Genomic DNA, 15,640 nt, shown 5'->3' with positions numbered 1-15,640 from the left:
TTATTGTGCCAACGTTTCGATCTTTATTGAAATCATCTTCAGGGCCTGGGATATATAAACATTGTTTAAATTGTACAAATACATGTAGGATGTGAAAAAATGAATTTATACAATGCTAGAAATTTTGGATTTAAAAAAAAAAATAAAATGAATTTATACAATGCTAGAAAATTTTAGATTAAAAAATGAATTTATAAAATGCTAGAATTTTATTAAATTTTTTATTTATTTTTTAAAAATTAAAATTTTCTAGCATTGTATAAATCACAATTTTCACATCCTACATGTATTTGTAAAATTTAAACAATATGTTTATAAATCCCAGGCGCTGAAGATGATCTCAATAAAGATAAAGAAATGTTTTTCTTAATTTTTGAGCTAAATAATATTATTGTTGTGTTAAAATAATAAATGATCTGTATATTTTGGTGATTTTATTCAATTTCACCCTAAATTTTTAGCAATTATTCTGTTTATAGGTTTAACGCTTTATTTAATTTTATCAAGGGTGAAATTAGGATCGTTGAATCTTTTAAAGTTAACTACGTGTTCAGATTTGTTTTTACAAACATTGATAGATGGAAGTCTGATAAGTGACATATAATATATTCTCATGGAAGACTTAAATAAAATGTCAATATATTATGATGGAAAATACTATTTATGGAGAGGAAAGCAAGGAAAGTCTACGATCTGATAGAAGGTATGAATAAAATTTCAAAAAATTTAACAACTGTTCGTCACCGGAAACTACAAAAGACGACAATTTTCGTCCATCTAGATAAAAAAGCTGAGAAACGAGGACATGCGTCGAGGGAAATTCCCCTACTGGCTGACAAGACGTCACAAATTACGAAGTGTAAAACGAAAAATCAACTTTAACAAATACAAACATCCATCGTCAAGTATATATGTATATGTATTTTTAATCTATGAATACATTGAACAAAAAAGGACATGTGAGCTGGAAATTTTCCTTATGTGCAACGTCATCACGGAAGGGTAAGAAAAATCATCCTAAATAAAAATATATTGTTTAAAAACTGTTCAACGTTGTTAAATAATAACAATAAAAATTTAAAAAATCGGCTTATTGAATCTAAAACATATTTTAAAAATGAACAACATTGGTCGTTAGCCTAAAAATCAGCAATCTTTGGCACTGAAATCAAATTTGCAGAGGAAACGTCGTTTATCCTCTAAAACAAGTTGTGTGATGTAACCAGGGCAAAATTGAGGAATTTTCAGTAAATTTTGGAGTCAAACAAGGAGCTCTATTGAGCCCAATACTATTTTCTGATTTGAAAGAATATTAAGGGTGGGGGTGTGCAATAAGGAAGATCTGATATATTGGCAAAATTCAGATGGCGAAAAGTCAAAATCCAAACGAGTTCCAACCTACTTACTCAAAGTACTCTGGAGAAAGAAACTCACATAAACTCCGTGTACTTTGGTCCCAGATTATCACTAACAACATCAAACCTCACATAAAAAAAGTCAACGAGAATAACAAATTCAATGAGGTTCTCAGATTCTTCATTAAACAAATTGTATTTTATCTATGTATGCAGACCCCAGGTGCATTTACCTATGATGTACTACTGATGTGTACTACGAAATGTGTTGTGAACCACTACGTGTCCATACGACAAAACTATGTTGTAACTACATCTCAAGAGTCTTATGTTAGCTCAATCTACTTCAAGATAACAATTAATTAAGGTTTTTAGTTGAGATAAAAAAGTCAATGGCACGAGCGGGATTCGAACCCACGATCTTTGGCTTGATACGCCGCTGCTCTACCACTCTCCAAAATGGCAAAAAGGAGGGAAAATTCAAAAGGTGTGGTTGAGATAGGAAGTTGGTTTCCGAGTGGATCGAGGTCACGATAGCTCAAGTGGTAGAGCAGCCGTATCAAGCCGAAGATCGTGGGTTCGAATCTCGCTCCTGCCATTGACTTTTTTATCTCAACTAAAAACCTTAATTAATTGTAATATATTAATTGGTCAAGCGGATCACGAAGTTAGTGAATCTACTTCAAGATATTAAAAAATTTTGCATATTAGGGTCACAACACAATAATTAATTCTTGAACAGTTTTACAATCATTTGAGTAAAACTATGTCAGTGATAATTATACCCGGCAAGTAAAACATCATGAAAATTTATCAGCAATTTTTATTGGCGAATTATTTTATGACGTTCATAATTAATTCCCATATTTAAGGAATTAATTAAATCTGGCCTAATGAACTAAATCGTTTGAAAATTTATATCTATGTGTTTTTCTCTGAAATCTTGCTTTTCCGTCATCATCTCTCTGATTAAAAAGTAGTGTAAAACCAATGCGTATTGCAAAAAGAGTCTTGATCGAACACGGCGAGAATTGGCGGACCATAATGACTGGAACTTTGAAGTGCAAGCATACTATTCTTGGTTCAAAACAGAATGTACCAAAATGACATATTTTTAAGGTGGTAAACATTTTGGAACAGCAAAAGCCAAATAACATCTCTGGAAAAATTCGTTTTCCTTGCTTGTCTTCGGGTGTAGTTCTGAAAAATATCTTAGAATTGGATCGATAGTTTTCACTTGATCATATTTTTAATCCGGTAGGCCGACGAGCCAAAAAATGCAGCAATGAATGAAAATATCTTGTTTTAAAGTTGGAAAAAAAGTTAAAACAGGTACACATTTTTTGAAATTTAAAATTAATTTAACCATGCTCTTTCAGCAAATCTGAGGAAAATTAAAAGCCTCTATACCGGCCGCTGTTCTTTTAAATTCAATGTAAATAAGATGAGCAAAGCCGAAACATAAACATGCCGATTTTGTCCACAAATGTGACCTATTCTTGCACCAAGAGAGTGCACAAAGAAGCACCGAAGAAAGTGCTTAATTTTGTGGGAAAAGCGCACTTTCCCCGGTACGGACTTAATCATGGGGATTCCACAATAGACAAAAAATTTGTTAAAGCTCCCAAATATTTTTGAAAAACGCTATTGTGTTGGGTGCTGAAAAATGTCTTAGAACTAGATCTATGCACTTACCACTTTTTTTAAACACAGCGAGAATAGGCGGACCGCGATGACAGGGCGTTAAGATGTACAGGGATATTTTCAATAATCCAAGCCGAAGAACCATTGATGCTGGATAATGTTTTAGAATTAGTATGATATTGTTTCTTTAAACACGGCGAGATAAAGCGGACCGTGTTGTCCAACGCGATGATGGATTTGTATTTTTATTCATGCAGATTGACGAACCAAAATCTGCAGAATTCACCAAAATGACCTGGTTTTAAGTTTCTAAAGTGTCAGAAAAATATAAATGAATGAAAATTTGTTCTCTTTGGAATGATTCGTTCTTATGTGTTTTCCCCTTTTTACTATCATTGCGTTGTGTGTTGATTTGTCAAAAAATTTGATCTATATACTGTCTGAAAGCATTTTTTATTTATTTTTTTAATAATCTATTTGTAGCTTGAACATGTTACAAATATTCCAGCACTGCACTCGGAGGAGCATCCTAAGAGAAACCATCCAATGCTGCCACTCAGTACGAGGGGTGAGGACGTCTCGAGGACATCGTCGTTGGCGACTTGGCGGGTTCTCAGGAAGGGAAAGCGTAGTGAGAACTTGGTCAGTAGGATTAATCGAAACCTTGGTCTGGAACTTTTGAAGATTGGATTAGTTGACAAAAGGAATGTCGAGGCCATTATTTCTTAGTTACTTAGTAACGAGTTGACAATTTGTGTGAGAACTTTCGATTGGAAATAGTGGACCACTGGATTTGGATGTAGGTATAAAGTGGAATTGTTGAGTTTTGACGGTCAAAACATACTTTGGTCTTATAGGTCTTCGTAGTTATTCAAGTCTCCTGTTAATTGATGTCACTTAGGTTTTGTGTGAAGAGATAGAAGGTATTTCTTTTATCCAGTCTTGTCCTCCACTTTCTGCACCAGTCTTAGTTAAAATCAAGGTGGTCTTGGATATTGGAGCTTGGATAAGATTCGGATAAGAAGAAAGTTTTGTGGACATCGTCCGCATTGATGGTGTTGGGATGTACAGGAAAGTCAACAGTGTAAATATATAGGATTGGACCTAGCATGCTCCCTTGTGCAACGTTGGTTGCTATTGGTCTAATATCTCTCGTTCCCTCACCTCATTCTGAAAAAGTGTTCAGTTAAATAGTAGTTTAAGGTAATTAGAAGTGGGTAAGAAGGGATTTAAGTTTATAGGTGATATCTGGGTGCCAGACCGTATTAAAAAGCTTGGGGTCACAACCAGGAACTGAAGCAATATTCGGCTCTAGACCGGAGGAAATGTCAATAATTCTGAAATCTTGTTTGATCGTGGAATGATTAGGACAGAAGCCGAATTGGTTTTAAAGTTTTGAAAGGAGTCTTTCAAGGATTTTGGACATTGCAGGAAAAGGTCTATAGGAGGATATGTGGATGTAAGGAAGTTTTAGGAAGAGAATGACGACGAATGGAAGGAATTAAATTATTTTTTCAATATCTCATGAAATCATGAAACTTCATAGCCTATTTACTGTTTTTTAATTTTAACTGTAGTGAACGTGTTCGATGCAAATGCCGGATTTTTTGTTTTCTACTGTGTTCACAGATCTCAGCTCTTGCTTAAAATTAGCAGTAATTTAAGAAAAATGTGGACGATATGTCTAACAGATTTTGTACTGTTTCTAGCTAGTCATTCCCGATTTATGTAGAGATCCTCATTGAAGAAGTCTAGTCAGTTCGATTACTCATTAGATATAACATAACAAATCTTTGATTTGTCATCGCTTATCTCTCGAAAAAATATAGTTAAGCCGGAGAGATTTTGCTTTCTTAGGGGGAAGGGATGGAAGGGATTTATCATTTCGTTCCGAGATTTAAGAGTGGCAAGTCCGGAGAATGTTTAAGATGCAATCGTCCCACTTCTTCTGCCTCATTTCCATGCTGCTTACGGTAAACAAGCCAGTTTGAGACATCAGAGCGATAAACGTTTATAATTGTAGCTAATTCCAGACGGCGAAGCTGAGCCACGCCAGCGGCGAACAGTCCAACCAGAAGATCCTCCAGTCCAGCATCGAGGCAACCCTTATGAAATACTTCGACGTCAAGGAAGACGAGGTGTCTTTTCTGGTTAAAAGTGTAAGATACGACTTCGAGAAGCAGATCGCCACATTCGATCTGGAGGCGGTACTCCACCTGGAGATGATATTGAGGTCCGACGATTCCGTCTCCGGGGAAAAGAGGAGGGCGAACAAGCCCAGGAAGGGCAGACGGAGCGTTTTAAACGGCACCGACTCACTTAATGAGTAAGTACGATTCTTTCGATTAAATCGAAAAATAATTTATATCCTATTTTTACAACGGTCAGCTTTGTTTTGTTTGCTAATGAAAAAACTCCCATGAACTTTTCTGAGGTCAGGCGTTTTCCATTTCACTCTAGTCAGTGGAGATCAATTTACTCTGTACAAGTGCGCGGTTCATTAAAACGCAATAAACTAATTTAAAACAAATAGAAATAAAATATGTAAAGGATAAAAAGGACGGGCTGGATCGGCAATCACCACTCACGATTAAAGGGTGGCTTGGTTCTATATAAAGATCTAGTAGCCAATCGATGTCCCTGGGTCCACCACTTCAGTTTTTGAAGAATGAAGAATGAAAACTTTTTTCTGTTTATAGTGGATAGTCAATAGTTTTTGTTGAAAGATTGTATTCTGAGCTCTGCGGGTGATAAACCTGTATTTGGTCGTTCCAGACCATCCTGGTCCGCCCATAAACTTGCTGACTCAGTATGCCTGGCGCGTTTCGGAATTTTTACTTCTTCAGTTGTGTGATTATTATTTACCTTGATGGTTATGATGGTAAATAATAACCATCAGAACCATCTGCAGAGCGAGCAAGAAAATCGTACGGACACGATGAAAACCTGGAGGAACTTTGAAAAAAAAAACAAGGAAAATTTATTATTTATCACTAGAAAACTTAGAAAAAGGAGAAAAATCATCCAAACATAACCCAAATGAATATGTAAAGTGAAAATAATTAAGCATAACTAAAGGGTTCAAGTCATCAATAACCAGGCAATGATCCAACTGCTGCCACTACTCTCACGATATCCTGCTGTTTTTATTATTAATGTTTATTATTTCGAAAAATAAACATTAAGTATATTAATTCTAAATGGAATGGCTTTACTATTAATGAAAAACAAACAAGCCAATTAAGATGAAATTAAGAATTACATCGGACAGAATAAAACAGCGGGGATAGGCGGACCAAGATAGATGCTCTTTTGTCTGTAATTGTAACAAATTTTATCGGTTGAAAGTATTTATTAGCGTGAATTGAACTAGGTTATTAGAATATATTGATTCACATGAAAAATTATGAGAGATAGTCAAAAAGAATATCTAGTAAAAACACAATTCCCAAATTGTGATTTCACCCAAAAATGTTACCCTACTTATTAAGAAAATAGATACAGTATAATATACCTAAAGATAATAATTTATGACTTCATGGAACTAAAAATAAAACTGTCAAATGAAAAATTAGGTAGTGTACATGTATTCTAGGTGGTCTGTTGTCAGATATTGAATTTTAATGTTGCAATGCTGGGTGTTTTTAGTCCAGAAGGTTTTTGTAATTTTCTTAATTTAAATTGAACATAGTTTGAAAATTTATCACCTGGCCTTCTGATGAACTCAAACACTAATCATTTCGTGATTCAGTTTCTCCAATTTTAAATTTTTGATTAGACACTTTCAATCGTCTAACATGAACGAATGACACTACTAAATACAATGAATATTTAATCAGAATTATTTATTGATCTGTACTAAATTTTGTGTAAAGCGTCATCTTCAGTGAGAAAAGAAATTTAACACATTACGATAGTTTTGTAAAAGAACAAAAAACAACAGGTTACAATTAAGTAGAGTTACAAAGTATACAAGTTTTTTGTACTTGAATAACACACATTTATTCAATTATACTTACTTTTTTTACTTAAAATTCTAAAAGGGTGATTTTTTTATTTCCACGAGGCATATATAAATTGAATTTTTCAAAATTATTTCAGTATTTATTAATGAACGATGAATGCTTATTGATATAATGTTATAATTAAAATGTTATTTTTAGCACTCCTGAACATGTTTCATTATTGTTTTATTTTTTAAAAGAAGAATTACAGTTATCAACTTTTATATCAAAGCCTCATAAATTTAACTGTAAATTTAATTTTTCCTCTGCACTTTTTAACTATTATGTGCAAAATTTAATCGAGACAGATCTTTAGATTTCAATGTGTGAGAACGCAAAGATTTTTACACAATGACAAAATTACTCTACTTCTATTATTCTTCTCTTTCAAAGGGAGTAATAAGGAAAATATAATTTGCAATTTCAATTCTGTTGTGTGAGAGCACAATGGAAAAGATTATTAATTTAAGGACTGTTACACTCCTTGGCAATGTTGGGACTGAGTCTTTCATCAAAGAAATTTAAAATCGCCTGTTGAAAACTTAATTATGTCAATTTGTAGACATATTTAAGATTATATTGCCCTGATGATGACGTTAAAATAGGTCGAAGGCTCGGCAGTAACAATTGAATTTGCTTTTTCATCAAGACCAATCCGAGATCCAGATTATTCTAAAGATTACTAAGCAAAAAAAACAACGCTATATAAAAATTCAATTTATAATCAACTGTCTTCACTGTTGGTAGTTAATACCAAATAAAACAACATACACACACATATTCTTCATAACCTATATAAAACATAATCTTAATTGTATAAATAAAGTTAAATTATGTTTAATTACAAATTTTTCATAATTTCGACCAGCTGGAAACATGAAGTTTTTTCGGAGGATCTACGGACGAGGTCAACACAGAGAACAACTTTCTTTCGGTTTTCGCCGAGCTTTCGACAGTTTTTATACTGTCATCTTCAGGGCCTGTTTTATTATCATATAAAAAAAAAACAATTAAAAGCATGAAAAACAATTTGCACAAAAATTGAAATATCTTACGTATTGAAATATCTTAAGTAAGATATTTCAATTTTTATGCAAATTGTTTTTCGTGTTTTTAATTTTTTTTTATATGATAATAAAACAGGCCCTGAAGATGACAGTATAAAAACTGTCGAAAGCTCGGCGAAAACCGAAAGGAAGTTTTTCTCTGTGATGACCTCGTCCGTAGATCCTCCGAAAAAACTTCACGTTTTTATTTTTATTTATTTTGTATTTTTTTCAGAGAGTCGCTAGGTGAGGAATCGCTCATACCAGAAACGGAGTTGACATCCACCAGCTAAACTGTTAATTTTGTAAAATCCCTGCTTGTAAATAAATTATTATTATTAATTGTTTTTTTATTTTTTTATTTTATTTTACGATCTCGTTTTACGTCCGACAAAATGAACAATAGACAAAAACCGAAATCGTTTTTACGTGGCGCTCCAAAGATTTTTCTTGTACCGCTGTTTTCTGTTTTTTGTTGGTTCTTTCATGATGTGTGTTCTAGTATTTAAATAAGTCAGATTTTTCGCTCGCCAAAAAAGTCTAATTATGGTGAATTTTGTCTATTTTTCTATGTCCGGTGTTGTTTTGATTACGATAATTTTCATGCATACAGGAAAGTCCATCGAGCATCGTCAGCCCAAGGTTAAATAGTGAGAAAAAACGGACCATTTACAAATCTGCTTCTAAAGCTTCATTTAAAAAATTAAAGGAGAGATTACTTCACTAGATATAATTGATATATTACTGTACACTTAAAAAGGAAACTGATAAATATGTTTGTATAGGAGACACTCAGGACACTCGGTCGAACGCTTGTGGTAAGTCCTTCTTCACGTTCAAAGGATAAGATATGTGGTCTTCAACTAAGTAATTAAGATAATTAATCTTTAATATTATGAGACTAATAAATAGATAAGGTTTATCAAATCACCTAATGAAACAGATGGGGGTGCTAAAACCAAAAACGTACTATAATTGATTGCTGATCAAGTACTTAACAGTTAAACCATCATAAAGCTACAGAATTGTGTTGTTTACTAGATCAATCGATGTTGATAAATTTTCGTATATTATTCTTTTTTTCCCTTTTCACCACCTCGCCGTACCCGAGGAAGACCCCATACCGGCGGACAAACGCTTTAAGTTAATCGAATTTATAAATCTAAGGGACTTCAAATAAATGGGATTTACCTCCCAACGATCTTTCCTTCAGGCTGGTCGTTTTTCGAGGGGACATTTTCATTTTAAAACCGAAAACAAATGGTCTTCCCTTGCTGGTTTCCCCTTGCACATTTGCATTTTCGTGATTTTCTTTTATATATATTTATGTTATCTAAAATGTTCTAACTAAGAAGAGGAAAACAGCCCGGAACCCTAACCCTAAACCTATGTTTAATTATACAATAAATAAATAACGGTAGTAAAACTCTAACAATAACAACAATATTTAAGTTAATTAAGGCTTTTAGTTGAGATGAAAAAAAGTTAATGGCACGAGCGAGATTCGAACCCACGATCTTCGGCTAGATACGCCGCTGCTCTACCACTTGAGCTATCGTGACCTCGATCCACTCGGACATCAACTTCCTATCTCAACCCCACCTTATGAGTTTTCCCGCCTTTTTGCCATTTTTCATTTTTTCATCTCAACTAAAAACCTTAATTCATTGTAATGAATTATTAAAATTCATCTTAGTTTGCAAGCTTGCTAGTTTATAAAAAACAGATCAAATTGTGTTTTGACTACCAGTGTAATTTTGCTCTATTCATGATAAGTAAATGTTAAATAATGAGGGGCTAGAACTGAACTTTGACGCACCCCCCGCTTATGTTGTTACATGTGGTATATTTATTATTAGAAACATTAACGAAAAATGTGTATTATTTAAGCAACTATGGATAAAATGAACCAAATAGCTGGGGAAACGTTATTGGATTATTTTGAACACCTTTGTGCCACACAAGTCAAAGATAAGCAAAACTAGCTTAGATGGTTTATATAAAAGGCACGAGCGGGATTCGAACCCACGATCTTCGGCTAGATACGCCGCTGCTCTACCACTTGAGCTATCGTGACCTCGACCCACTCGGACACTAACTTCCCATCTCAACACCACCTTTTGAGTTTCCCTCTTTTTTGCCATTTTTCAAGGAGGGAAACTCAAAAGGTGGTGTTGAGATGGGAAGTTGGTGTCCGAGTGGATCGAGGTCACGATAGCTCAAGTGGTTGAGCAGCGGCGTATCTAGCCGAAGATCGTGGGTTCGAATCCCGCGCGTGCCATTAACATTTTTTCATCTCAACTAAAAACCTTAATTAATTGTAATGTATTAATTAGTCAAGCGGACCACGAAATTAGTGAATTTAATGAATACAATATTTAAGGCTTAATAAGCAGAATAAATAGAGACTTGTTCATTTAAGCGTAGTTGAGGCAAAGTGCAGCAAATGATTTGGTATGATAGCTAGTTTATGGAGATTAGGTGGCCATTCTGCTGAGGTGATGGTCTTTCGCAAACGTTCTCTTTCCGCATTGAATTTGGTGCAGCTGAAGAGTTTATGTTCCGCGTCTTCTTCAGTGCTGCAAACGGATCATAAAGGGCCGCAACCGGACGCTCTTGACACATGCGGTTGGCTCGGTCGCTAGCCTGATCTTCCACTGTGAGGTTCCACCTCTTTTCTTAAATTTATGGAGATAGCTTGCGAAGTTTCCATGTCCTCACGACATTTGGGTGGTCCAGTATGGGTGTAGCCATTTTGCTTTTTGTCTCCTTTCAAACATTTTCGTATGTTGTACGTAAAATTATTATTTAAAAAATGAACATTTTGAAATTTTTATTAGTTTACAAGGAAAAAGGTATGTGAAGTTCCGTGCTTTGTTCGGTAAGGGCGGTTAAGTAAAAAAAAAAATCTAACACGATCCAATAAAACTGAATTGCAAAATGACCTCGTCGGTGACTTTTCCCAATGATGAGATTTATTGTACCTTTCAGGGAATGGAATTGACGGAGCCAACAGGAAATTCCAGCAGTCGGAAACATCCTATTGCCACGAATACGATTTACCTTTACAACCTTGTTATTTAACGTTTCTGTTAAATAATAATCGTTTCTCCTATCGTTTGAGGAAATCTGCTTCTTCTGTTCTTCTCCTGATTCCAACCCTAACCTTCCTCTGTCATTTCTCCCCCTAATTAAAAAAACCCGATGGATTTATTCTAAGGAGGAAAAAAGGGCCAAACAATTAACCAAATAATACATAAAATTTAAAAATTCACAACTATTAAGAATTAGAAAATAATATTGTTTATACGTCTAGTTCATTGAAGAAAGTTTGAAAATTGTCTGAATTCAATTTTCCCCCTTAGCAATTCAAGTTTTAGAGTGATGATAAGAGCCTTGATGAAATCATCACCAATATCGTGTAATCGCATAATCCATTATGTTCACTTCCAAAGCAAAAGATAGTTGAAAGGTTTTCATGTCATTTTCTAAGACATTCCTAGTTTGTTTTTCATATTCGCGAAGTCAATGTAAACAATGTATCCGCAATAAATAATTTGTACCAAGGCCGATGGTGTTTTTGTTTAATTGAAAAATCTTCGCGCACTCAAGGGAAGCGAAATCCCAATAGCAATGACGTAAGGTAATGAGATGTTTTTCATGTTGTAGCATTATGTAATTTGCGGTCAACCTTATTTTTGATCTATTTCATCCCGTGTTCCCATTTCTATCGTACGCTTACGGTTTCACGTCGTTAATTCAAACCAAGAAGTAGAATAGAAAGGGTGGAATAGATAAATCCAACGGGCGTTTGATTTTGTTTTATAAAACGTTTCAACAATGTAACAGTATAGATAAGTTAGCAACACATTTCACACAAAGATGGGTTGTGCTTTAAAATATAAAAGACAGGGTAATTAAGTTACATGTCACTGGCACTCTCAACACGACACACAAAAATGGGACAATTACGCAGAAAACAAACACTTCGAGCCCTGAAGATGATCTCAATAAAGCTTGAAACATTGGCAATAAAGAAAATGTTTTTTCTAAAACCTACGTCACACCTCCGAATAGTAATTAAGCTAATTTGAATTGTGAAGTATACATGAAATAAACTCAAAACAAAACACTACAAATACATAAGATAGTTTGTAAAAGTACAATATGATGAAGACAATAAATAAATATTTTGAATTTTTATGTTGAACTAGTAGTTTCTATAGTCTATTTTTATTTAGTTTTGTTATTTTAAATTAATATTAAGAAACTCCGATTGTCAATGTTTTGTGAATGTGTATTCACCAGGTTAAGGTTTATATTTTTTTTTCCTTTTGGTCTTTGTTATTACCAATTGGCCACTCTATTAAAGGGATTAGCCGGAGCTCTCTTCGTTTCTTCTTTCTTTCTTTTTTTTATTTTCATATTTTTCTTAATTTCTTCCTCATTTATGTATTTGTTTTATTTTATTTTAGTTTTTTTAAACAATTACGCTCCTCAATTTAAATTGACATGTCCGCGTCTTGCATATATTTCAGGAGGGCTTTATGTTTTTGTTCTCCACAGCCAACTGTGATTTGAAATTGGATGGCTTCTGAACAGGTCATTAAGAAAAATTAAGAAAAGAAAAAGAATGAAAAAAAAAGAAAGAAGAAAAGATAGGGAGCCCCGGCTAATCCCTATAATGGCCAATTGGTAATAATAAAGGCGAAAATGGGGAAAAACAGAAAAACCTTAACCTGGTGAATACACATTCACAAAACATTGGAAATTGGATTTTCTGAATACGTCTTTTTCTGTGTTTATCAATAGTATTTTTATTTTAAAAAATAACAGAGAGAGATAAGAATAGTGTAAACATTGGAGTCAGAGGGTAGATCATCGCTGATCAACATTACATCTTCAGTGATTGAAGCTGTTGGTGACAGTTCCATACCAAAAGAATATAAATGCTATTGCTAAAGGAACAGAATAGAATTCCGTACTTTTGTTTACAGAAAAATTTACCAAGTGAAAAATTTCGAACAATATCAATTGTCTATGCCGGAAGCGTTTATGGGACACAATCAAACTACGCCACTTTGGCTGAGAAAATGGACAAAAGCGATTAAGACTATTGTTCACCCGACTTCCGGACTTCAGCCTTGATCTTGACCCGTGTTTGGCTGGTATTAACCCAAGAATGAGATTCCAGTGTTTTTCGCAAACATTCATTAACAAAATTAGAGCTCTGTCCACTCCCCTGAGCTATCCGCTGCGTAGTATTGACACAACGCGATGATTGAGCAGGACATGGTTTCCAAAAGGGAAAAAATTGGTCAGAAGAAAAATCCCTATGAGAAAACACGCAAAGAAATTACTCTGAAGAATAAATTCTAACCAGAGGTCAAAAAATGTGCTGAAAACTAATAAACCTTTGTTAACATGTGAGTGTCAAGAATAGAAAAGAGAAAGTATTTTCATTGGGAACGTAGAAAAAATATAAAACACAAAAGTATTCTGATGTTCGAAAAAAAAAGTACCTTGGTGCATTGGATACAAACTTTAACATAATAATCTGCACTATGATAATAATCAATATAAACTTAGTCCAAAACCAATCTGATTTTAAAGAAAAATGTAACTAAGTTTATATAACTTCAGGATACAATGATTAATCAACAAACACTAACTTAATAGGCGATAAAGGAAATTCATAATAACTTTAAGAAAACAAGTTTATAAAAAAAAATGAAAAAAATGGAATAAAAAAAATTCAGCGAGAAACAAAACAAGAAAGTATAAATTAAAAAACTATCAAAATGTAAGAAAGTAGTAACAGGTTAAGGAAAAGAAAATAAAGTAGACAAACAACAGAATCAATAGATTATGAACAACAAATAAAGTAAGAAAGCAATAGGCATTGAAAAGAAAAGGTGTGAAATAACATATTCTGAAGAAAAAACCCAGTACAATGAAAAAAATTGAAAATTATGAAACAACGTAATAGAATGTAAGAAAATTGGAATTCATACTTATAAACATGTAACGTAGAGTTAAGTCGTGAAGTAGCTGATAACTTATGAAAGAATGATTATGATGAAAACTGCCGTTTGTATTTTCATTGGAAATGTTACAATCTCTCTCTCTCTGTCCTTCTCTCTCTCTCTCTCTCTCTCTCTCTCTCTCTCTTTCTCGATCTATCTATCTATCTATCTCTATCTCACTCTTTCCATCTCTCTTGGTGTCCCTGTTACTATATGTCTTTCTCTCTCTCGCTCTCTCTCTCTCTCTCTCTCTCTCTCTCTCTCCCTCCCTCTCTTTCTCTCTCAAAACAATAGATTATATATTAAAAAAATAGATTATAAAGAAAATATGATGTTCACTGTGAGAAAAAAATATGCAATATATTTTACAGAAGAAACAGAAAAGATAGAAAATGAACAAAAATGCATAACATCAAACGAATGCAATTATTGTGAAGTAGACTATAACAAACAAACAAAAAGAATAGAAGATGAAAAAACAACGCAGTAGATGGTAAGAAAACAATATATTTTGAAGAAAAAACCCAGTGTAATGAAAAAATTGAAAATTATGAAACAACGTAATAGAGTGTAAGAATTCATATTTATAAACATGTAACATAGAGTTAAGTCGTAAAGTAGCTGATAACTTATGAAAGAATGATTATGTTGAAAACTGTCGTTTGTATTTTCATAGGAAATGTTGTAATCTCTCTCTGTCTGTCTATATCTCTCTTTCCTTCTCTCTTGGTCTCCCTATTACTCTCTCTCTCTCTCTCTCTCTCTCTCTCTCTCTCTCTCAAAACAATAGATTAGATCTAAAAAAAAATAAAGTATAAAGAAAAAATGCTGTTTACAGTGAGAAAGCAGTATATATTTTAAAGAAGTAACAGAAGAAAAAATAAAATATGAACAAAAGTGTAGAGCATCATAAAAAAAGCAGTAGACTGTAAGAAAACAATAGATTCTGAAAAAATGCTGTAGACTGAAAAAAAATAAAAAAAATAAAAGTACAATCGCTGCAGACGAGGAAAAACAAATAGGATATGAAGAAAAACTGCAGTACACCATAAAGAAAACAATAGATTTTGAAGAACAATCGTAGTAGACAGGAAAAAAACAATAGAGTATGTAGAAAAAATCCATTGGACTGTAAGAAAACAATAGATTCTGAAGAAAAGATGCACTAGACTGTACGAAAATAATATATTACGAAGAAGAAAACGCAATAGTTTGAAAGAAAAAATGTATTACGAAAAAAATAGAATACAGCAATAAATATTTCAGGCTTACAAGCAGTCAAGTAAAAAAGATTTTTTGACAAATACACAAACGGAAGAATTGTAGGATACAAAACCTGACAAATACAAACTCGTAAAATATAAAATTGATTCTAAATGAACAAACAAAAAATTAAAAAGAAAATAAGATGTCACCCCACTGATCTTTATATACTTGTTTGAGTATCAGAAATGACTTTATATGATTATGAGTAGAACATGGAGGAATGTTCCGATTGTGCAAAGTCCTTGACATAGTCGATGCATATCTTTCATCTACCCTCCATTATCATTTGGAACGGACTT

At 33.4% G+C, this 15,640-nt stretch overlaps 1 protein-coding gene across 1 annotated transcript; it reads left to right on the top strand.

Moving 5' to 3' along the window:
* The first annotated feature begins 4,731 nt into the window (after window positions 1-4,731).
* LOC106662111 lies at window positions 4,732-8,370 on the top strand. Its single transcript, XM_014385920.2, has 3 exons — window positions 4,732-4,972; window positions 5,033-5,325; window positions 8,285-8,370. Exons 1-3 carry the CDS (start codon window positions 4,919-4,921, stop codon window positions 8,340-8,342), a joined length of 405 nt encoding a protein of 134 aa, XP_014241406.1. The 5' UTR covers window positions 4,732-4,918; the 3' UTR covers window positions 8,343-8,370.
* The last annotated feature ends 7,270 nt before the right edge of the window (window positions 8,371-15,640 follow it).

Source organism: Cimex lectularius, unplaced genomic scaffold (genome assembly GCF_000648675.2).
Source record: "Cimex lectularius strain Harlan isolate CLEC.00 unplaced genomic scaffold, Clec_2.1 scaffold106, whole genome shotgun sequence".
In the NCBI taxonomy this organism is placed as follows: domain Eukaryota; kingdom Metazoa; phylum Arthropoda; class Insecta; order Hemiptera; family Cimicidae; genus Cimex; species Cimex lectularius.
Note: the sequence above shows the minus strand (reverse complement) of the source record. Positions and strands in the feature narration are given on the sequence as shown.

Coding starts and splice junctions, on each gene's coding strand:
- LOC106662111 (XM_014385920.2), top strand. CDS start 4,919: ATGTTTAAGATGCAATCGTCCCACTTCTTCTGCCTCATTTCCATGCTG. Junction 4,973..5,032: donor TCATTTCCATGCTGCTTACG/GTAAACAAGCCA, acceptor AGCTAATTCCAG/ACGGCGAAGCTGAGCCACGC. Junction 5,326..8,284: donor GGCACCGACTCACTTAATGA/GTAAGTACGATT, acceptor TATTTTTTTCAG/AGAGTCGCTAGGTGAGGAAT.